The sequence below is a fragment of the Taudactylus pleione genome, unplaced genomic scaffold, assembly GCF_031769625.1.
Source record: "Taudactylus pleione unplaced genomic scaffold, aTauple2 ptg000100l, whole genome shotgun sequence".
Lineage (NCBI taxonomy): Eukaryota > Metazoa > Chordata > Amphibia > Anura > Myobatrachidae > Taudactylus > Taudactylus pleione.
In genome coordinates, this window is record NW_028284502.1 from 1,084,289 (window position 1) to 1,106,768 (window position 22,480).

The 22,480-nt window shown below is 45.4% G+C and overlaps 1 protein-coding gene across 3 annotated transcripts in view; it reads left to right on the forward strand.

Moving 5' to 3' along the window:
* PTDSS2 (phosphatidylserine synthase 2) overlaps nucleotides 1-22,480 on the forward strand; it is a 126,012-nt gene that overhangs the window by 85,786 nt on the left and 17,746 nt on the right. For all 3 annotated transcript variants that reach the window (XM_088470399.1, XM_088470400.1, XM_088470398.1), the window contains 5 exons: nucleotides 10,140-10,222; nucleotides 12,250-12,317; nucleotides 13,065-13,199; nucleotides 18,247-18,297; nucleotides 18,440-18,553. In XM_088470399.1, coding sequence (XP_088326525.1) covers nucleotides 10,140-10,222; nucleotides 12,250-12,317; nucleotides 13,065-13,199; nucleotides 18,247-18,297; nucleotides 18,440-18,553 — 451 coding nt within the window. The remainder of the gene's footprint in view (nucleotides 1-10,139; nucleotides 10,223-12,249; nucleotides 12,318-13,064; nucleotides 13,200-18,246; nucleotides 18,298-18,439; nucleotides 18,554-22,480) is intronic.

Consider the following 22,480-nt stretch of genomic DNA (forward strand, 5'->3'; position numbering starts at 1 on the left):
GAAAATACAGCGCATATACGCATTATTAATTAACTAGAAAAATATAACCAACATATATAATTGTCTCGAAAAAAATAAAGGCTTGGCTTGTAGTCCTTACAGCTAAGGGAATGCACTAGCTGCAGGCCATTCCAACCCTGCTGGATATAAACCACTGCACCCTATAGGACTGAGCAGGCACCTGGTAATTGTAGTTGGAGCCTCCACTGACTTTTACAATGCTTTTGCAAAAGATGGATGGGTCCATATCTCTGGTGTTTTAAAATACCCATTTTACAATACTTCTTTATAAACCATATATGATTTGGTATAACAGTTGTATTATGTTTATTGAACTTGCTTTTTTGTTAATTGACATAGGTCGCTCACACAGTATATATTTTTTTATATTTATATTCCTTTATTTCGAGACAATTATATATGATGGTTTTATTTTTCTAGTTCATTTACAATGCCTATATGCGCAGTATTTTCTAAAAATAGTTTTTAGGTTGGTTTCTTTTGGCATCTTTCCTGGGAGACTACCAGGGTTTACGGCAGCACTTTCATTATATGCGTGTATATTTTATTATGTTGGTTTATTACTGAATTATTTTTTTAAGTATTGTGTACACAACACAGTGACTGGCCCTAGACAGTGCCTAGCACCCTTTTTTTTTTTTTTTTTAAACACAATTCGGGATTACATGAGGCACAGTTACTATTTTTTGTGAGGTTCATTTTACTCCAATTTATATTCTGCATAGACCGAAATAGAACACTGCCACCATGTGTCCACATTATTATGGAAGGGAGAAAGCACTTCTGTAGCCATATCATGAACTCATTAAATGTGTGAATAGGAACCTGTTCTGGCAAGAGCCCTATTGCTGCTCTGTTATTACATGGCAAGCTCATTGTATCACCAGTCTAATGACATGGTTTTTATAGATTCTTTACATCCGTCCTGTCTAGAGCGCAACTGCTAGACGGACTTTTAAGCCCATTTTATTATAGATGACTTTGGTGTAGAACTCCTTGATTGGCTGTGTGTAACCTGTCGCATAGGTATGACTTTCTATGGTACTTTACCTAAGGCGGCACTTGCACTTGGGTGGAGTGAGGCTATTATGTGAAAAGTTTAAAATAACTCTTGGTAAAGATGACTGAAAAATACAGTGTTCATATGAGATGTCTGTAATAGGACCTTATAATAAAAGGCAGTTTTTATCGGTACTTCTCCTCGCTATTGCAAATTTCTACTTCAGGGTCCATAGGGTATCCACAGGATACCTTGGGGTATAGGTGTGACGTCAGTCGCAGGGCACCAAAGAGTTAAGCTTTCAGCCTCCCAGGATGCACTAGGTCCCCCTCCTATACCCCGCCCCCGGGCCAAGGCACCTCAGTTTAGTTTGGTGCCCGGCCGGAGTCGGGTGCACCTGTTGGAGTGGGGGCTAGAAGAGCCCCTGAAGCTTATTCTTCATGCAGCTGTGGCTGCACAACTGGATGAACAGCATGGACAGTCAGTCCTGACGTCCATGCTGTCTTCCCTACACCCCGCCGGTACCAGAACGCCGGTACTGATCCGGGGATGCTGGTGGGCGTCTGGGGTCACAGCTAGCGGTGACCCCAGATGCTCCGGACCATGGCCGGATTCAAGGGGGACAGAGGTAAGCAGCGGGGTCCCGCGGTGGGTCCCCGCTGATCACATGGTCCTAAGTCCCCAGGCAGGGGGCTCCCTGGGGACTGGCTGCAGCGTGGAGCCAGGCGACCAACCTGCGCTTCCACTACCCCCTGGGACAGCGGACCGCAGCAGAGCGGTAGCGCTGCGGCGTCCCAGGGGTTAAATGCATGCCAGGGGAGCGCGCCTTCCCTGTCTCACAGCCGGCGCCTCCCCCGCTGCACACAGCCCTCTCTGCATGCTGCAGACTGGTCCTGTGGCAGCGCTCCTCCCCCAGGCCAGCCTCCTCTCTGCTCCTCGGCGGCCATCTTCTCCAGAACGCATGGTGAACGCTGCTGGAAGCGCTGGACGGAAGCATCGTGGTCTGGGTCCCCCCGCATACCTCTCCTCCGCTGTGGTCAGGTCTGTGTATGCAGCGCTGTGTCCTACCAGGCCCTGTGTCTGTGTAGTTGAGTGATCAGCGCTGTTAGTGCAGGAATTGTTATTTTTCTGCATTGTATGTGACTGTGCTAGCGCTGCTGCCTGTAATCTTTTCTTCTCTAAACTGTCAGCTTTATTACTGTCCCTGTTCTTTCTGCTAAAGCCCTTGCGGTGCGGTGCTGCAGGGTGGTCTCTCGCCTATTTAATACTTAATTGGTGAGAGAGGTCACATACGTGGTGCCATCATGTCTGAAAGTGATTTTCCCCTCCGGCTACAGTGTACCACGTGCAAAGTACCGTTAGCGGAGGGGGAGGGTAGCGCGGAGGGCCTTTGCCGGCAGTGTTTGTCCATGGCGCGGCCTATTACGGTTACAGCACCGGTACAGGAGCCGCCCTGGGCTTGTTTCGCTCAGGCGTTAACAGCTTTAGTGGGCCAGTTAGCTCCGCAGCCCGCGTTTACTCCGATGGGTTTGTCCCAGCAGTCTGTGGTGTCGTCACCCATGCAGGGGTTCCCACGACAATTGGTGGTACCCCACAGTCTCCCTATTTCCCCGCTCCCGGGTTCTCAGGAGCCAGCGTGGGTTAACTCCCTGACGAGTTCTGTACAGCACTTGTCGGATGTGTTGCAAGGGGAGTCTGTGATGCGGTCTCATAAAAGGCCGGTGGCGTCTCTGTCCGCTCCTTATGAGGATGACGAAGGGACGTCTGATGATGGGGAGATTCTAGATCCTTACGATCAGGAACCTCTCCATACTAAGGACGCTGATGCTAAGTCCAAAGTATATATTCCTGGACTTATTCGGGCGGTCCGCACAGCCTTGGTGATTGAGGACGAAGTTCCCCCAGCGGCTACATCTAAGTATGCCTTTTTCAAAGATGTGAAGGGCGATGCCACAGTCTTTCCTCTTTCGGGTCAGTTGGTGGACCATTTAGAGGAGGCGTGGAAACAACCTGGCAAAAGATACCAGCCGCAGAGACGCCTGGCGGTTGCTTATCCGTTCGCGGATAATTATTTTGCGAAGTGGGAATCCCCTCCACAGGTGGATTCTCACGTGACCCGTCTTGTCCGTAGTGCCACATTGCCGATGCCATCCATGTCCTCCCTTAAGGATGCTACGGACCGCAAGGTAGAAATCTGCCTGAAGTCCGCTTATTCCCTTGCAGGGGGGGCAGCACGGCCGGCTATGGCCATTTGCTGGGTTGCCAGAGCGATGGAGCGCTGGGCGGATTCATTAGAGGCTTCTTTTGAATCCGACTGTCCGGCCGATCAGGCGGAGTTGATTGGCAATCTCCGTGATTCGGCCACCTACATCAACGAGGCGGCTCTAGACATTAGTACTCTGGTGTCTAGAATTTCTTCAGCAGCGGTAGCTGCTCGTCGCACCTTGTGGCTGCGATCCTGGAAGGCGGACGCAGATTCCAAGAAAGGTCTGGAAGCGTTGCCGTTTACCGGAGAAGTTCTCTTCGGTCCGGATCTGGATAAGATTGTGGCCACGCTGGCGGCAGCCAAATCTGCCTGTCTCCCGTCGGCCGCTGCTCCTTCTGGTTCGGGACCATCGTCCTTTCGGTCATCTAGGGCCCAGGGCAGGCCCAAACCACAGTCGTTTCCTCGACAGGCTGGCCCTAAGAAATCGGTCAAGCCCCGGAAGCAGGCATGGAGTACCAGACGTCCGGCCCCCAAGCCAGATGACAAGCCTGCGGCCTGACGGTCCGGGCCTCCCTTTGGGGGATCCCAGGGTGGGAGGCCGCCTGCTACAGTTCGCCCAGTGTTGGTCGACCACTACGACAGACACTTGGGTTCTGGAGGTGGTTTCCCACGGATACGCCCTCTCCTTCCGGCACAGACCCCCGGCTCGCTTCTTCACCACGGGTCTCCCATCAGACCGGAACAAGGCTACGGAGCTGCGGAAGGTATTGCACACTATGCTCCAGGCTGGAGTTATAGTGGCGGTTCCATTCTCCCAGAGGGGCCAGGGTTTCTATTCAAATCTATTTTTGGTACAGAAACCCAATGGGTCATATCGTCCGATTCTCAACCTCAAAGCACTCAACAAGTCTTTGCGGGTCCCGAAGTTTCGGATGGAGACCCTACGGTCCATCATTCTGGCGCTGGAACCTGGGGACTACTTGGTGTCATTGGACATACAGGACGCTTACCTGCATGTCCCTATTCTTTGGCGCCATCAACAGTTCCTCAGGTTTGCAATCAGCAGCGACCACTTCCAGTTTCGGGCGTTACCTTTTGGCCTGGCAACAGCACCACGTGTTTTCACCAAGGTGATGGCGGTCATGGCGGCTTCTCTGCGGCTGCAGGGAGTCCGCATGTTGCCGTATTTGGACGACCTGTTATTGGTGGCAGGATCTCCAGAGCTCCTGTTACGCCACTTGGACCTGACCATTGCACTGCTGCAACGGCACGGCTGGCTAATCAACTGGCAGAAGTCCACTCTAATCCCGTCTCGGAGGATTCTGCATCTTGGAGCCTTATTGGACTCAGGACAGCAAAGGATCTTCGTGACGGAGGACAAGATCTCTGCTTTACAGTCAAGGGTGCGCAGTTGTCTGCACAGCCGCCGGGTGTCCTTACACTCGGCGATGAGGTTACTGGGCTCCATGGTGTCGGTGTTCGACATGGTGGAATACGCCCAGTTTCACTCCAGACCTCTGCAGCACCTGATCCTGTCCAAGTGGAACGGGCTGACTCAGTCTCTGAAGTCCCAGACGATTGTGCTCACCCAGGAGGTTCGCCTGTCCCTTACGTGGTGGTTACAGACGACCCACCTCAACAAGGGACGTCCGTTCTGGGTTCCAAATTGGGTCCTGTTGACAACGGACGCCAGTCTTCGGGGCTGGGGAGCAGTTTCGGGTCCACACTTGTTCCAGGGCAGGTGGACGCCGACAGAAGCGGAGCTTCCAATAAATATCTTGGAACTCCGTGCGGTCTTCAATGCTCTCCAGCAGGCACAGCGGTTTCTCCAGGGTCGCCCGGTGCAGGTCCAGTCGGACAACGCTACCACCGTGGCCTACATAAACAGGCAAGGAGGAACTCGCAGTCGGGCGGCTCTCGTAGAGGTCTCTCGGATCCTGGTTTGGGCGGAGCGCAATCTTCCGGCCATATCAGCGGTCTTCATCCCGGGAGTGCTCAATTGGGAGGCGGACTTTCTAAGTCGCCAGGACGTTCATCCGGGGGAATGGTCCCTGCACCCGGACGTTTTTCAACTACTGGTGGACAGGTGGGGTCTTCCAGAAATCGACCTCATGGCGTCCCGGCACAACAACAAGTTGCCGGTGTACGGGTCTCGCACAAGAGACGAAGGGGCGTCTCTGGTGGATGCTCTGTCCGTCCGGTGGACGTTCCGGTTCGCATACCTGTTCCCTCCGGTCTCCCTTCTTCCACGGGTAATCCGGAAATTCAAACAGGAAGGAGGGACGCTCCTGTTGATAGCTCCCGCGTGGCCCAGACGGCACTGGTTCTCAGACCTTCAGGGTCTGTCCGTGGACATTCCTCTGCGGTTGCCGCTACGACCGGACCTTCTGTCTCAGGGTCCTTGCCTTCACCCGGACCTGACTCGGCTGTCTTTGACGGCGTGGCTGTTGAGACGGCCATGCTGAGGTCCCGGGGGTTTTCCAGCTCTGTGGTGCGTACCATGTTGCGAGCTCGGAAACCGTCTTCCGCGAGGATATACCATCGCGTGTGGCATACGTTCTTCCAGTGGTGTCGACCGAGAGGTTATGCACCGCGGGAGTTTCGTCTGTCTCGGATTCTCGCCTTCCTGCAAGCGGGACTAGATCATGGGCTTCGCCTTGCTTCTTTGAAGGTACAGGTTTCGGCCCTATCTGTCTGGTTTCACCGTAGGATTGCTACAATCCCGGATGTGCGCACCTTTATGCAGGGTGTTCTCCGCATTCAGCCGCCCTTTGTTCCACCTGTGGCGCCTTGGGATTTGGCTGTGGTCCTGAGGGCTCTCCAAGGACCGCCGTTTGAACCACTGGGCTCAGTGGATCTTAAATGGCTAACAGCTAAGACTGTTTTCCTTCTGGCCATTGCTTCGGCCAGACGTGTTTCTGAGTTAGGGGCTCTTTCTTGTAGACCCCCTTTCTTGGTTTTTTATGGGAACAGGGCAGTGCTCCGCACTCGGCCCGAGTTTCTTCCCAAAGTTGTTTCCCAGTTTCATATTAACGAGGAAATAGTTGTTCCGGCCTTTAACTCACCGGGTCTTTCCGTGGGTGAGGCCTCTTTGGATGTTGTGCGGGCCTTAAGGACTTATGTTGACCGCACTTCTTCATTTAGGAAGTCGGACGCTTTGTTTGTCCTCTTTGGCTTCCGTAAAAAGGGTTGGCCTGCTTCAAAGCAAACTTTGGCAGCCTGGATCCGTATGGCTATTTCTGAAGCTTATCTTCATGAAGGCCTACCGGTCCCTCCTTCTCTGAAGGCTCATTCCACTAGGTCTGTGGGTCCTTCGTGGGCAGCTCGACGTGGTGCCTCGGCAGTTCAGATCTGCAAGGCTGCTACGTGGTCTTCTGTCCATACCTTCGTGAGGTATTACAGGTTTGACACCTTCGCCTCTCAGGATGCTTCCTTCGGGCGGCGGATTCTCCTTTCTGCACAGGAGCGTCCCCACCCTTAAAGGATACTGCTTTGGGACATCCCCAAGGTATCCTGTGGATACCCTATGGACCCTGAAGTAGAAAATATGAGATATGGTAAGAACTTACCCTTGTTATCTCTATTTCTACGAAGTCCATAGGGTTCCACAGGACTCCCGCCCTGTCGCACCTGTGCTGCAGATGGGCTTTGCTCTGGTCACCGGTTTTCCGTCTCCCTCTGGTGAGAATGTGATTCTTGTATGTGTCCAGATCTTTGTTCTCTCTCTTCCTTCTCCTCCTCCGGCCTATGGCTTGGTAACTAACTGAGGTGCCTTGGCCCGGGTGCGGGGTATAGGAGGGGGACCTAGTGCATCCTGGGAGGCTGAAAGCTTAACTCTTTGGTGCCCTGCGACTGACGTCACACCTATACCCCAAGGTATCCTGTGGAACCCTATGGACTTTGTAGAAATAGAGATAACAAGGGTAAGTTCTTACCATATCTCATATTATGTATCTGTGTTGGCCGTAGGCCCACATTCCTGTGTGACTGGATCATACAGCCACCAAGAACCTCTGCAGTCTGGCTGGACCGATATGCGACATGTAGCACTTATCCTTGTGTTATTATTGCCTATTTCCCTACAGATTGCAAGCTTGCGAATAGTGGCCCTCTTACCGCTTTGTATGTCTGTTATTACCCAGTCTTGTTTTATTACTGTTTTGTTCCCAGTTGTAAAGCGCAACGGAATTTGCTGGCATTTTATAAGTAACTGTTAAATAATAAATGTAGAAAAAAGAAAGTATGTGGTAATAGTTCATGTTTGAACCCTAACGGCCTGCTTCAAAATAATGTAGTTAGTCACAGTGCCCTCACATCAATGATGGAAGCTTATAAGCAACTATGGCCCCATGTACGGGTCAGAAAGGTTGTATATAGGCCTCATAGACCGCAGTGAAGGGCACTTTAGGCACTATTTTCAAACAGAAAAGCAAAAATCCATCCCGCTGGAGTTAGGTGATAGTATAAGTAAGGGAAAGGAAAAGCACATGGGGGTAGAGGGCCCTAAGCGTTTACATGCTGAAAGAATTTTGACTGAATCTGCGGCAGTACCGGCGGTGAATAACGCTAACCCTCCGCTCCCACAGCCTAACCGTAACCCTCCGCTCCCACAGCCTAACCGTAACCCTCCGCTCCCACGGCCTAACCGCAACCCTCCGCTCCCACGGCCTAACCGCAACCCTCCGCTCCCACGGCCTAACCGCAACCCTCCGCTCCCACGGCCTAACCGCAACCCTCCGCTCCCACGGCCTAACCGCAACCCTCCGCTCCCACGGCCTAACCGCAACCCTCCGCTCCCACGGCCTAACCGCAACCCTCCGCTCCCACGGCCTAACCGCAACCCTCCGCTCCCACGGCCTAACCGCAACCCTCCGCTCCCACGGCCTAACCGCAACCCTCCGCTCCCACGGCCTAACCGCAACCCTCCGCTCCCACGGCCTGCCTCACCTCCAGCAGCCTAACCATGACTGTCAGCGTTTTGAGAATGTTCGCATTTCACATGTCAACATTGTGAACCTGTCGACATTCTGCAGATGACGACATGTTCCATGTCGACATTGTAAATGTTGGCATGATGGCTGCATTCCTATATAAAGTGCTGGCTGCATAACCATATAAATACTCAATATGGATACAAAACAAAAGGGTAATTGTAAGCTCATTGTGTAAATCAAGGCCATTCCTATGCCTAACAAGCAGCACCCATTTGCTTAAAGCAGTTTTCAAAAGACAATGGTATGATTTGTCCCTTTGGTCAGTGGGAGTAGTGTTTGATTCAATGTATAGTACTGCAGTATATTCATCCATTCAGACGCAGAGAAGTTCCCTATACAGGAGGAACAAATGCCCCTCATGGCCAAAATAATTCTATAATTAGGTAACAGGAGCCTAATAATAGTAATACCTGTTCTATGTAGTAAGCTCACTTAAATTCCTTCTCCGATTGATACAGTTCCAATGAAGACACTTTTATATAAAATAGATGGTTTAAAGCTCTACACCCCCTCCTACCTACCTACACACACACACACACACACACACTTATTAAAACTTGTGATTTGTGTTCCTATCTGGAGATTTCCTGTTTATTGCTAGTGTTCAGGGAACAAGAGGAAGTGTACATGCTCCTATCCTAACCTCTCAGCCCTTCCTGCCCAGTTGAACTTTTGTAGTTTTAAGTGCATTTTAAGGTGTTTGGTCATGTTCCTTTTTCTTTTCAGTCACCACCTGCTGTATGTTTTAAAGTAGATGAGGATTGTAAATGGAGCCAATCGGACCATAAGAATGTTTAGAGCAGCACAGAATATTTCAGGACCTAGTCTTGTAGGCACTGACGTGTTAGCTAATGTATGAGGCTGCATTTGAAAGGGACAGTTAATGTATAGCCTTTAGTAATCTATGTAGAATTTCTCCTGGGGGAGAACAAATGCATCCTGATTGCATCACGCGCACTTAATTAGTACCGCCATGATGAAGGTTTTTGTTTTGTTTTTTTGTCCCATTAGGGAATACTTTGGAGATAGTCTCATTCCGTGTCCTTGTTGGCTACTTAATAGTTCTTTGATAGTGGATGAACGAGAGGTCACTTCAGATTTTTAGACTGCTACGTATGGTGTGGCTGTGGCTTTATACTGCTTCTACTTCCCTATAGACCTGAGTCAATGACTTTAATATGGTTTAGTTGAAGTTTGACCTGTTTTTTAAGGTGATCTATTCACTTTTTTTTTTGCCAGTTTACTAGTTTTACTGTAAGCAGGTTTGTTACTGCATGTGACCATGGGCGTTTCACTGGTGCAGAGAGTGTATACTTTCCCATAGCAAATCATATTACCCTTTTTTTTTTTTTTTCCTGTTGCTACGCTACGCTCTACATTTATTCCTTTACACCAGATTTTATAAGTGTCCCTCATTTTTTATTAATCCATTGGAAGGGCAAATAAACCTTGTCTGTTGCTTTCAAAGGGCACAATCCAGTTTTATGGAGGGGAATTAAAAAATATTTTCCATCCGCAGCTCCCGTCTAAAGTGACGGAAGCTATTCAGTTGTTTGTGCTGTTGGATCCGACTGCTGTGGGCTCGCATTATTTGTGCGCTCGTCCTTCTGATCTACGATAACTAATGGGCTCCAGCAGTCACAAACAATTGAATAGCTCCCATTATTTTAGGGGCGACTCGCGGCTGCAAAAAACTATTGAATTGTCCTCCGTTGTAGTGTTGATGAATGCAAGCACGGTGGGCGTATAGACTGTAATGTACGTTTTGTGAGGACAGACAACCTTGTAGTCACTGGTTTTTCCAGTTTCTCAACAGTTAATTCTTTTCCAACGGCAAACGTTTGGCTGTAATTTTTTATTATTTTCATTGCAGCTTTTAGACTTTAATATTTTTGTTTCCTTTACTTTTTCTTTTTAGAGGGATTGTTGCCAGCATATTGGTGTTCTTGTGTTTTGGAGTCACGCAAGCTAAAGATGGACCATTTTCAAGACCTCATCCAGGTATCCGTTCTATGCCTTGTCTCGGGCCTGGAGCAAAGGCGCGGGGTGGCAAAATTGTGTTGATGTAAAACCGCTGTTATTTGCAACCATAAATAAGAGAAGAGCTGCGCTTTTGTAATCACAGAAAAGTGTCATGGTTCCTTCTGTAGTTCTCAAGGTGTGTACACGCGTAACGATTTTTTTGAATGATTTAACTATAACAATGTCGTTATCGTTCAATCATTCTGTTTCTGAGTTATAAAGATGACCGATTATCGTTCATGCGCGTTCCCGTTTGTAGTTCATTCTGACTGAGCAACTGAACGATTTTCATTAAGGGAAGTTACAAAAATTGTTTGTAGTTCAAAAAATCGTTCATTACACTTTAAAAAAATCTGACAGATAATCGTTAGTAACAAAATCGTTACGTGTGTATGCACCTTAAAGCTGTCCACAGACATGGCGATCTGCACACGATGAGCCGATGTGTACGATTTCCCTTGAAACTCTCCCCTGCAGCTCTGCACACGATCTGCACACAATTTGGTGTCCAATCTTCATACGATCTCTCCTGCATCCAGACTTTCACAGTGCATCGCCTCAGAGATTGTCAGATCTGCCCTAGTGCATGGCAGATCTGAAGATGCGATGTGCGACCAGCGGGGACGCGCTTCACATCGTGAGTGGGGACTCACGATTTACTCAGGATTTGGCCATATTTTACACGATCTGTCGTTCCAATGTGTCGGAATCGGCCAGATTGGGTAAAATATCGCTGTGTGTGTGGCCAGCTTTAGTCATTAGTTTGTGATCAGCCCAGGTTTGTCATTGCCTGGGATGTGACCCAAACCTATCTAGATTAAGTTGCTGGGTTGCATTCCAAGGTAGTAAGAGTGGAATCTGCCTGATTTCAATAAATATTTCAAGAGTAGAGAAGTAATCTAGCAATAAGCAGTATATTAGGTTTACATAAAGGTATACACTGCATAGTTAGTTACCTGCATGATGCAAAAATCTTGGTAAAAGTAATCTTCCGTCAATGGTGGTGCTCTACATGTTATGGCACTACACATAGAGCCAGTATGTACAGCTTAATGCCGTGTTGCATTCTTTTTCTGAACTGCAACATCTGATACAAAACTTTTGGGTCTTATCGAGACAATAACAGCTGGTTGTACAATTGTTAACAACATAACTCTCAGGGCAGTACCAGACACAAGTTAAAGGGCAATCCATGGTTTTTTCAGACTATTAGGTATCGCTCCTGCCAGTGGATCCTGGTGGCTGGAGATTAGTAGCATTTACCATGGCATAAAACCGATCCTGACTACATCACTTATTCTCTGTGCTGCTATCCAGAACAGGTGGCTATATTCTCCCAGCAAAGCCCACGCATGGCAGTTATATATTTATAGCGGCAGTGATGACCTCAATTAACAAGCCTGTGTGAAATAAGTGTATCGATGTATATGGAATGTTTAATTTTTACTCCCTTTTTCAAGCTGTCCTCGAGTGTAGCTATGAAAGCAGGTTACAAAATGTTTTCACACTTGCAATGCAGTAAATGTAACCATTGATTGTAAACTGATATTTTTCAATGAATTTTAGAATTATTCTATAAATAAAATTTGAACCTCTTCAGAAACTGAAATTTTGAGTATGGCCCTCCCATGTACTCGCCTTGCTCCTGAGAAACCACCTATGCCACCCCCCGCAATCTGTGGGAAAGCTTCCGGCACAAATACTCTGTATACCTGAGATTTGGAGGATGCAGGCCAGATTAGCAGGAAGTACATTGCTTTTATCTTCAAGAATGGCGAGTCGTCAATGTATGCGATGATTGGTCAGCGACTGTAAGAAGCTGCCTGACGTGTCCATTCCCCCTTCACTGACATTTCTTCTGAGCTGTAACAGAGTTGGAAGAAAGAGAACACATTACAGTAACTAGACCTGTTACATGTAATGCAGCAGACACGACAGCGCGAGAACTCCTAATTCCTATCACTTGGTACTTGGTTGGTAACGGTCTGAATTTCTGTGTCTTTCAGCTTACTGGAGGTTCTGGCTGTGTGTCAGTGTGGTGTACGAGCTGTTTCTCATCTTCATTCTTTTTCAGGTAACCATGCAAATGTGAAGGAGACTAGGGTGTCTCATTTTACTTTAGTAGCAGGAGAGAATCTCAAGCATTTTATTAAGCACTTTTATGTACTAGCAATTTGAATTTGCTATTAGATGAAAATCTAGTACATTGGGGTCTGGTACACGCCCAACGTACATTGCTGTGTTCAGTCTGTGCCAAACAGCCCCATAGGGGTAACTGATTGATTGCTACTTGGGTCCTTATCATATGACCTTTATTATGCCCATAAGTAGACCAGCACATAAGACAAAATAAGATTGTCCTTACTGTCCTGGACCTATAGGATACCATGCAAAAGATCTGTGCAACTGCCTGTCCTTTTCCTTACTACTTATATGCCTTCGAGCAGAGGTTCCCAAAACTCTGACATTACAGTCCATATTTTAAGGATATCCATGCTACAGCACAGGTGACTTAATTAGTACCTCCATCAATTTGATTTAACCATCTGGGCTTAAGCATGGATATCCTTAAAACCTGGAATGTAAATGCAGAGTTGGGGACCTCTGCCTTTAGAGTAAAATCTATTTTTACCTAGGCAAATAGATGTTAATGGTATGGCTGTATGTATTGCTGGCAGGCACCAAACTGTAAAATAGGGAGATTGTGCCATGAACTCAAGCATGCATTCTACAGACAAATATATATACTCTATATAGAGATCAATATAGATAGATATATTATGTTTTTTAATTGTATTTTTTGTTCCCCTTTTTTTTGCAGACTGTACATGATGGAAGGCAGTTCATGAAATTTATTGACCCCAAATTGGGTGTTCCCCTACCAGAACGGGATTATGGTGGAAATTGTCTGATCTATGATCCTGGCAATAAAACTGATCCCTATCACAACCTATGGGTAAGTGTTTCCTCCCTGCTGGTAGTTCCTGCATGCAACCAGTAAAGGTATGCATTAAGATTCCTGACTTAGTAGATATGTTAAGATTTGACATCAAAATGGCAAAAAAATTGCATGTGTGCTATAGATGTAGTGCGCATGAAATTACCTTCTAGCAATGGGCAGGTATGTGAATTTGTATTGTGGTCGCGAGAAAACCCTTTGCATTGTGTTTCCGAAAGCGTTTTATTGCAATACGCACACATGAAAGTCCACTTAAGTGGGTTTTACGCTATTCTACTCAGAGCCTTAATTCAAATGGAACCATCACTTTATAAGATCCCAATGACGTCATTTAGGAGAGATTGTGATGGCAGTCTGCTTGCAGTACAAACCGAGTCTGAAATGAGTATCTTGTTAGTATAAGAAAGCTGGTCGCTATCATTATATACAATTACCTCCTGGCAGGTGAAGGGACCAGAAGGGGTTGGCTGTGGGTTTCATCTTTCCTGCAGGTTCATACACTTTCTAGATCACATTAATATTGGTGGCAGCTTTTTCAGGATGATCTAGTTTACTGCTCCAGTAGGAATCTGTTGTACATTGTTACTGATAATGAGGCACTGGTTCATAATGAATTTATCAGATGGTTTCAATCTTTCATACAGACTGCATAATGGTTTCCTCTGTTACATTTTCAGCCATAGACACACTGCAACTTGCACACACGAGATGCTCTTACCCATGAATAATTCTCCTTACATGAAAGTTATATAAGCAATTAAAGCACTTAGTGATCTGGTACAAATGGAAGCAGATTTTCCCTGATCAGCCGAAAGAAACCATTTTCTTAAGACATTACGAATGCCTGTGCCTCACCACTTAATACAGTAATGTTGTTTTTTTGTTTTGTTTTTTGTTTTTTTTACAATCAGAGTAGCTGGCACTAACCTTTTGTAATGTTTAATATTGGTTGCTGACCGCGCAGACTACCTGCAGATATGGACTACACTATATAAATGGCACCTTACAATTAATATTTCTTCCCTTTGAAAGCAGAGTTGTGCATTACTAACCCCCTGCGTTAAATCCATACTTGAAGCTGCATGTGTAAAGCCCACAATAGAATCCAGCAGTGACATAACATGTGCAGTGGGGAAAACTAGCCTGGGATTTGCAAATAACTTGCTCATCAGTGAGTTTATATCTCTGATCCACAGTAAGTACAGCTTTACGACACGTGTATTAGGAAGGGAATTGATCACTATTTTTATGGTTTGATTGCTAGCTGGCATCTACAGTCTTTCTGTCCTTTCCAAATGGCAATCTAGAGTTTGTGTGACATTCCTCACCTGGAACCTGTTGCAGACGGTCCAAGCCTGGATTACAAAGGATTGCATAGGATTTGTCATCTCTAGCCTCTAGTAATAAAGACGAGTAGTCTTGGCAAGGGCACAATGTGTTTATCTGCTGCTAAGCCCTGTAAAATGCAGGAATTGCTACCGAGCATGGCGCACCCACACTATTTGCCAGCCTCTTTAAAACCGTTAAGTTTGGAGGATAATAACAATACATCTATTGTATATGTCGAAGTGTACATTGCTTAATTAAATGAGTACAGTTCCACATCTTCTAGTAGAGATTACTTCTATTAAGTACACTGTCTGAGATTAAAAAGTCTTACCCATGTCCCACTGTGTTTAGAAAACACATGATCAGATTAAAGGTATTATAGTCTGCATTAAACACACAAACTGCTACAAAGATGTCTTTATGCCATAAAAGAAGAATATACAATATACTAAATTAGTTTAAAAATAAAGAAATAAACATACATTGCAGAAATACATGCAGTCTATACGTGTTGCATTTGAAATACAGCCAGCGCTATAGTAAAGCATTAAGGTGGGTGATTCATTTATTTTCGCCGTAGCTGCCAGCATTTCTGCTCGCACCCTCCTGTCTGTGTTTTCAGCGCCCTAACAAGAACATTAGATGGGTTTAGCAGTTTTACGCAGCTGAACACGGTCTCATTGGGCACGACGAGTGCGATTAATTAATGAGCGCCCAAAACAATTGAGTTGCTACATTGGGCGCCCATAAATTAGAGCGCCCAAAAAAAGGAAGTGATTTGCCCCTTAAGACTTTATTCATGCTGTGCACATTTATACTTTAAGGAAACGCAGCACGCGTTTCCCAATGTGTGATTGTACTTTGCAGAGCATAAAGAACCGTAATGTACATAGTGTTCACTCTAGCTCCGGCGGCAGGCAGGGCGCCGGAGCTAGAGAGGGCAACTTTATGCGCGCGCGGTCATGAAAAGGGGGCGTGTCTATAAGACGCGTCCCCTTTTCGTCATACTTGGGGGTGTGGCCGGCGCTTACAGACATGCCGGGCAGCCCCCAAGCGCTGCAGAAAGAGAATAGATGCCGGGCGCATGCCCGGCGGTGACTGGGACACCTCATGTTTCTCCACCCGCGGGACACTGCGTCCCGTGGGTGAGAAAGGCACCCGCAGGCTGTGAGGGCAGGGCGCTTTTTGCCCCCCTCCTGGAGGGCAGGGCGCTTTTTGCCCCCCTCCTGGAGGGCAGGGCGCTTTTTGCCCCCCTCCTGGAGGGCAGGGCGCTTTTTGCCCCCCTCCTGGAGGGCAGGGCGCTTTTTGCCCCCCCTCCTGGAGGGCAGGGCGCTTTTTGCCCCGCTAAAACAGCCTAGCGGGAACGCTATGTACATATGAGATGACTCCTAAATACATTGCACATGCCAACATTAATTGGTTAATAACATTATGTACACGCCCAGGCTTATACTAATGAGTGCAGCTCCTCCCTATCCTGCTGGTAATTGACCACTTACCTGTATATAATATGTATACTGTAAATTAAAATAAAAAAAGTGTCACTCCTTTCTAGAACTGGGTAAGTCTCTCCATAACAAAGCATTTCGCCTAGAGAGCTGCCACTTGTTGTTTGTTTTGTGCACCGATCTTGGTAAACTCTAGACTTGTGCATGAACCCAGTAGTAGATCAGTAGTTTCGAAGATCACCGCCACCACCCATCTGATGCCAGAAATCATTCCATGATCAGTTGCGTAGATCACATGGTCTGCACATTAGCTGAACCTCTTGACCAGGTCTGCATGCATTTATGCATTGAGTGTTTGCCACATAATTGTCTGATTTAGATATCTGTACTAATGAGCATGTGTTCCACTGTAATTCTTCCCTGTACAGTGCATTTAGACACTTGGTGGTACCACATAATACATGTGTACCTAAGAAAGTTTCCACTGAGAGCAGGACAGTAACTAGGGGTGTGTGAGCGATGCCACCAAGCAGAGCCTATGGGCAGCACCTCCGCTCATCCATGGCTCCTGCATCTGAGGTGTCCTCACTGCAGCTCTTTCTGCCGGCCATGGCATCATGACCCCATGCGCTCAGGGGGCAAGGCTGACACAGGGCACAGAAAAACCCTGTTACAGCGCTGACTGAGAGCATATTGCCAGTGTATGACTTGTAACCCATGTGGTTAGCTATCATATTGCAAGTTTATAACTTGGTTTGCAGTTTGTTAAAATTGTATGCTGATAAATTGCACTGCTGATATTACACAATAATGTGATACTTTCTGCACGTCTAGTATATAGCAGAGATTCCCAAACTGTATTATTACAGTCCAGGGTTTAAGGATATCTATGCCTGAGCACAGGTGACTTAATGAGTCCAGATGGTTAAAAGAAATTGACTAAAGCAAGGATATTCCTGAAACATGGACTGTAATGGCTATCACACATTTTAAAATATTTGAATTCAAAAAAGTTATTTTAGGAGTGGCAATAAGTATATTCATTGTAAAGTATTATTTTTATTTTAGTGTCCGATTTAAAGATTTTTTTACTCTTAAGATCTGCTGCTGCCCCGTGTCAAACAAATTAATTGAAACCCATAATGTGGGTTATTCATTCTTTTAATATTGTGGTTATCATACAATTTCAGCCAGCTATACATTTTGCTCATGTATACAGGTTGAGTCTCCCATATCCAAAATGCTTGGGACCAGGGGTATTTTGGATAACGGAATATTCCGTATTTTGGATTAATTACATACTATAATGAGATATCTTGGGCATGGGACCCCAATATACACACAGAATGCATTTATGTGTTATATACACCTTATACACACAGCCTGCAGGTCTTTTATACAATATTTTCAATAATTTTGTGGCTCACGCAAAGTTTGTGTACATACATGAACTTCATTTATGTTTCATATACACCTTATATACACAGCCTGAAGGTCATTTTATACAATATTTTTAATAAATGATGCCTTAGACAAAGTTTGTGTACATTGAACCATCAAAAATCAATTGTTTCATTATCTGTCATGCCAAAATGATTCCGTATTTCTGAATATTTGGATATGGGAGACTCAACCTGTATTACTAACCAGTTTAAGAACTAAAATGAAATAACCACTAATGCTGGGTACACACTGGCAGATATTTTGGCCTATCTATTGTACGTCCGATATATCGTGTGCATCGGCCGGTGTGTACCAGCGATATGTCTGAACGACGTCGTTCAGACATATCGCATCTGCTGTGCTGCATAGCCGATGCCCAATATATCTGCAGATCTATTGGGGCATCGTGCAGTGTGTTTGGATGGTCAGAGGTGATTGCTCAACTGTTAATGCCTGCCCAGTTGTGATGTTTGTTATGACAGAGCAGGCAGTCTGTAATGAAGAACATATGTTCTGCACAGGCTTCAGATCAGTCGAACTGCAAATATATAGTTTACAGTAGGTGAGATAGAGACATGTATGGGTAGCCCTGTACAAATTTAACATACACCCGTGTGTGCATTGGTTCTGTGGTGCAAATGAGGGCATGCTCTTACATTACACCAGGAAACTGTTCTGGGTCTTTGCTGTTTTGTGTTTTATTTTTTTTTTTTATAAAATGGATATATTCACTGGTAAGTTTGTATTGCTTTCAGATTATCATAACTTTTTTTTATTTTTTATTATTATTATTATTATTATTATTATTATTATTATTATTGTAGGATAAGATGGATGGCTTTGTACCTGCACACTTTCTTGGGTGGTATATAAAGGTGAGTTGTGATCAGAATTATTCCTGTTTTTTTTTAGTGTTTGGATATTCGGTGTAGTTTGTTTATTCTTTTATTAAGGTGTTTTATCATTTCTGCATTTTATTAAATACTTAACCTGAAATCCTGCTTCTTGTCCACATAGACACTAGTGATAAGAGACTGGTGGATGTGTATGATCATCAGCGTTATGTTTGAGTTCCTGGAGTACAGCTTAGAGCACCAGCTGCCCAATTTCAGTGAATGTTGGTGGGATCATGTAAGTTTTTTTTTTTTTTTTTTTTTTATCGGAATACTACGTTACCTCTCAATCTTCCTTACTTGGAGAGTAACATAAGCTTCCCGAGGTTTTTTAGTTTAAGAGAATTATTTTGTTTCTGTAATAGACCCATCCTGTGGGACATAGGTTTCAGTGACTTTATCTGGCACTATTTGTATCGCCGTGTGAAATGTAAATAAGGGAGGTCATAGATGACAAGGGGGCTTTGTATGCCTGATGTAGCTTCTCTATTTGTTATGTCACTGACTGGTGTCTAGATTCTACTCGCGTCACCACTAAGGAACTAGACGAGCTTTATCTTCCTAAGCCCCTGCTACCCTTATACACTCCAACCACACTCTAATCCGGAGGGATGGGCAGTGGGAGTGTTCAACATGCTGTCCTCCATCTGTTGAGGAACTACACACCCCAGCATACCCTGCCACAGATTTAGCATGCTCTAATAGCTGAACTGTGGTAGGACATGTTGGGATGTGTAGTTCCGCAAAAGCTGGTAGGCCGCTTGTTGAACACCCTTGCTCTAATGTTTCTTCTGTTCACCAGAGTATTATGCTCCATGACACACGCACAATGTGAATAAAAGCCTTTCCAGTAACTCTCAAACTCCACATGTTCTATTTGGGGCAGCCCTTCATCCCCTCCATCCCTAGACCATTCCATATTTTAAAGTTGGTCCTTCAAACGAATCCAAATCATTAAAGATGGCTTTGACCCAAGAGGACTTGTTCTTAGTTTCCAGCAGCCCTGTGATCAATATGACCTTCCCTACACGCAATGTTTTTGTTTCTCCAAGCCAGTCATTATGTAAACTACATTGCACTGTTACACAGTGTATCAGAAGATAGTGTCACTCTCACTTGCTAAAACAAACAGTTTTAAAATGTTATTTATACATGGATTTAGTGGACACTGATTATTTCCCCGTCCTTGTGGTCTGGTATGTAGCAGTCATTGAGTGCTGATTTCTCTATCTTTGTATTTCAACGTGATTCTTGTACAAACAGGCTTGTTCCGAGGTGCACAGCTCTCTTAGCAGACACAAACAGCAAGTTTTTGCATGCATCACACGCGAATTTTAGGCATCTTTGCATACGTCATTCCTATTCTGAGTAGTACACAACTTGGCCAGATCTGCCTTTCTGTGAAATCTATCAAAAGCTCTGTGCAATTGTGACGTGTACAGGGAAGGAAAAACCTGTTTCTGACGCATCTCTGGTACAAATGATGACTGTTGCAGCGGCCAGCATAAAATCATGCCACTTAGAATTGGTCCCATTGTCTCCCCTCTGTGGCTTTACAAGAAACACAACTTTGGCTTCTGAAGAGGATGAATGTTTGTCCAGCTCATAGACGGCGCTTTTGTGGACTTAAAGTTGGGAGATCACTCTGAATAACTTTGTCCTTATGACAACTCTGTCCCATGATCCCTGGTTTTGTAGGATAGTTGCCTGATTTTAGGATAAGCTGTTGGCATACCTCAATGCTGGGTTTGGCCTTTGACTTAAAAAATCTCAAATCCAGTCCAAGTCCTCCTGTCTTTGGGTCTAGTGAGGTGATGCTCCTGGATGTTTTGTTTCATGAGTGGGGATGCTCCTGTCAGCATTGGGGGTGAGCATCAGGAATGTCTTTACAAATGGACATTACAGATAGTGTGGAACCTGTCATGACAACTTACCTAATGTAATTCTGACCGATAGTCCAGCCCTTCTCAAATTTAATCCTCAGGACAACCCTAACAGTGCATGTTTTCCAGGTCTGCTGACTGTGTCCCATGTGGAATAATTAGAACAACCTGTGGCTTCTCTAAAATTTGTCAATCAGTACCTGTATTTCAGCAAGGAGATATGGAAAACATGCACTGTGAGTGTGTCCCGAGGACTGGATTTGAGAAACACTGCTATAGTTGGATATTTTTGTTGCTTCCTTTGGTCCGCCCACCTTAATGGAGCTCCTTGTCTCCTAGAGTGTTACATGGGATATTGACGCCCACTACTGTTTTTAGTTTTTAATTCTGTTTATTTTGGATTTTATTTAATTTCTGTATTTATTGTATTTGTTTTTCTTTTAAACTTCTGTTTCTAAAAATGCTAATTATGTATAATATTGTGTTCATCACCCATATTTGTAGTTGATTATCTTTCATTGTACAGTAGGCTACAACAAAAATGTAAAAAACAAAAATGTAAAGGTGTTGTCTTTGTAGTGCAGTATATTAGATTTTGTCTGAGAATTTTTTTTTTATTTTTTTTTTAAAAAGCATAAATTAAAAGATTCGACCGAAATGAAAACAAAAAAGGAAAGTGATCAAATAGAATAAACTGTGATAAAACATTGGATTGGGTTTGGTGGTGTTCTGTTGGGCACACTTATGTAGTATTACAGAAATAGTCAAACTTTGTCATAATATTTCTTTATATTTTTTAGTTTTATAAATTCTATAATCTTTATTACATGCTTTAATTTTTATTGTGCATCAACAAATATAATAGTTTCTTCTTCAGTGTTAGTGTATTCAGTCACAGCTGTAAAGCTATTGTACCTTAAACTAGACAGCCACTTTTAAGTTTCTTCTTCAGGGTCTATAGGGATCCACAGGGATACCTTGGGGATATTATGGTTGGAAACCAGGCACCAAACAGTTGAAGCTTCAGCTCCCAGGATGCCTTGGGTACTCCTCCATGTATACCCCGCCCTTAGCCATAGGACTACAGTTGTTTGTTTGGTGCGGCAGGATCAAGACGCACCTTTGTAACAGGGGACTGCTCTGGCAGTCCTAAGCTTTTATTTTATGTTTGTTTCTGGGTTGGCAGTACTGAGCATCTGAATTAAGACACACACACCAACTCCATCTACCTCCGCCGGGCCGCAACACCAGTAACTGGGCTGGTGATTTCGGCGGGTCGCAGCTAACCTTGCTAGCTACTATGCTGCGTCCTGGACTGCAACCGGATGTATGGAGATGTCGGGTAAGGCGGTTTCTTGCTTACGGGGAATCGCGCGCACCAGTCCTTGCTTCTGGTGTCAGATGCACTAGAAGCTGCTGCTGTCACGGCCCGGGTTTGTTCGCGTCCTCACTACACCATCGGGGCCTTATCGTCTGATGCCAGGGATTGGCAGCAGACGCTCCTGCTACCACGAGGCCAGTGTACACGGCTGGTTAACATAGCCTAGGGGAGGTAGGCACTCCCCCCGGCAGCTCCTCCACCAAACCAGTCCCTACGAAGGGTTTTGCGCGTCTGGGTTGCCCCACCTACCCTCCACGTGTATGAGACGCTCACTGTCCGCGCTCAGTGCGCCGTGTAGCTAGTGGTCTCAGGAGGGTTTAGGTCAGTCTTCCTGTATACCTTTCCCTTGGTTAAGGTATATAGTGCTCTATATCCTACCATTCCTTTGTGTCTGTGTAGTTGATTTAGAGTCAATTGTAATTTTATTACATATGCATTGTATGTGACTATTTGCTAGCTGCTGTATTGACACTGTCTTTTATTTCTGTCTGTCAATTATAACTATCACTGCTTTTCTCTCCATCCTCTTTGGATGGAGGTCTTTCTCTGAGTACTTCACATTCATTAAGATTTTTTGTGAAGGCTGTCACATAACATTGTGATTATTGCCTTTATTTTGAACTTTTCAAAAGATAAAGGTATTCAGGATGGGGAGCCCTCTGTGCTGGTTTCATGTAAATCATGTATGGCTTATTAGTCCCCTCCGGACATTAAGGATGGTTTGTATGTTGTCTGTCTTAAAGAGCCACCTAACCAGTCCAGTTTACCTGTGCCTGGACAAGAGCCTTCTTGGGTATCCTTTGTCCCATGTAATGAAGCAGTTTGTGGATCGTATGGCTGCTCCCACTATGCCTCCTTGGATGGGGTTCCACAGCATGCTATGTTTGCACCTGCTATGCAA